General features: G+C 38.0%; 1 protein-coding gene across 1 annotated transcript in view; it reads right to left on the reverse strand.

Moving 5' to 3' along the window:
- Positions 1-2,114, reverse strand: part of COL21A1 (collagen, type XXI, alpha 1) — a 196,036-nt gene that overhangs the window by 45,087 nt on the left and 148,835 nt on the right. Inside the window, exon 21 of the mRNA XM_006893157.1 lies at positions 1,139-1,192. Coding sequence (XP_006893219.1) covers positions 1,139-1,192 — 54 coding nt within the window. The remainder of the gene's footprint in view (positions 1-1,138; positions 1,193-2,114) is intronic.

Consider the following 2,114-nt stretch of genomic DNA (forward strand, 5'->3'; position numbering starts at 1 on the left):
TTGTTATGCATCAGAGAGTTGGACAATGACTAGGGAGGATAGAAGGAGAATTGACGCCTTTGAGCTGTGATGCTGGAGAGGAGAAGAGTACTGAATGTACCATGGACTGCCAAGAAAACAAACAGATTCATCCTAGAGAGGGTTAAACCAGGCTTCTTGGAGGCAAGGATTCTGGGGCTTCGTCTGACATACTTTGGACATGTTGTAAGGAAAGACAGGGCCTTGGAGAAGGACATCATGCTTGGTATGTTAAAGGGACAGCACAGGAGGGGAAGACCCTCTATGAGGTGGATTGATTCAGTGACTGGGGTAATCGGGATGGGTGTGTCAGAAGCATTATATTATTTTTTCATTGTATATATGACGGATTATTTCTTGAGTGAGATAAAAATTTTCAGAATTTCTTTGATAAGGAAGTTGTCTGTGAGCATGTATTGAGGTTATATTGTTGTTGCTGTGTGTCATTGAGTCAGAAAGACACATAGCTGACCATCCAATAGATTTTCAGAGGGCATAAATCACACGGGAGGAGACTATCTTTCTTGTGTGAAGCAGCCTTACAACTAGGCCGCTAGAGGTCCCTTGCAGCCTCCCTATATTGCTATATCTATGGGTGGAGTGTACTGATCATGTCTCAAGGTTCTTTCTATACAATTGTTGTTGTTGTTCCTATGTACCATCAAGTTGCCTGCAACTCATAGTGACCCTATGAATAACAGCTCTGAAGCCTGCCCTGTCTTGAGCCAGTCTCACTGACTCAGACACACCTACTCCCATTATTGCAGTTACTGTATCAATCCATCTCATCTGGGGTCTTCCTTTCCTGTGCTGTCCCTACGCCATTCAGGGCATGATGTCCTTCTCCAAGGACTTGCCTTTCCTGGCCATGTGACCAAAATATGTGAGATGGAGCTTCAAAATCCTAGCCTTCAAGGAGAGAGAAACTTGAGTGATGTTTATTTCATGCCTTTGTTAAACAAAGTGATATTATCCCAAACCCAGAAATGATGCCTCGCATTGGCCGTTTGTCATGTACCTTAATTCTGCAGTAGTATTTCACACTCATTTTTCAAATAATATGAAGAGCTAACATTATAATTTCTTTGGGAAAAGTGTCACAGAACAAAACCTCAGTTACCTTGAGCCCAAAAATCCCAGTCATCCCTTGAGGTCCAGGTTCACCTTTAGTGCCCTGTAAATGCATCAGAAGGATCTGAATTACTTTTAAAACCACTACATATTTAACAGACTTAATTGACTGTATCCAAAATAATTTTTTTGCAAGATACATACACATCAGCACTATCACAGTAAACAGTTATAAACAAATTAAATATCCATCAACAGCCAGATAAACAAACTGGACTATATTCATTGTGGTATTACTCAGCCATGAAGAAAAATGAAACCTTGATAAATACTACAACATTGAAAACACTACAGTAAATAAATCAGTCTAAAAAAGAACTTATAATTTCTCCATAAAGGAAATCTCTAAAACAAGCAAATATTTATAGGGCAAATTTTTAGGATTATCCAGGGCAGGAGGAGGACATAAAGGCAATTTACTGCTCAAGGAACACTGAATGTTTTGTTAAGGGTAATACAAGCATTTGGAAACTGATGATACAAGTCGCACAAGATGACGAACTAATTAATGTTATATGAGACCGTATATGTAAAAAAAAACCCCAACATTTGAAATGGCAAATGTTTGGCTACATATGTTTATTTACAATAAAAATGAAAATATCAATTTTGCATTTCCAATTTTAAATTGTGAAATATTTACTAATTTGTTAAGATAAATCTCTTTCAAGAAAAGAGATAAGTCTTCACATTTATAAAGTTCCTAAAAGTTATTTGTTACAGCTGACATCTCCATGAACAAGGGAAAAGATTCCTATCCTCATGACTAGCATTAGGTCTCCATACAGCATACGCCAAAGTCTTGGGCTAAGAGTCCTTACCAATGCTCTGGTTTACATCTTCATAGCACAAATGAGCAATGCAAACTTGCTTTAAGTATAGAATAGCCTTTTTTAAACAAAAAGTTCTGAAAAGTATTATTGTTGTTGTTGTTATGTGCCGTCGAGTTGCCTGCGACTCATAGC

Source organism: Elephantulus edwardii, unplaced genomic scaffold, assembly GCF_000299155.1.
Source record: "Elephantulus edwardii isolate Elephantulus edwardi_28Jun2011 unplaced genomic scaffold, EleEdw1.0 scaffold00124, whole genome shotgun sequence".
NCBI lineage: Eukaryota > Metazoa > Chordata > Mammalia > Macroscelidea > Macroscelididae > Elephantulus > Elephantulus edwardii.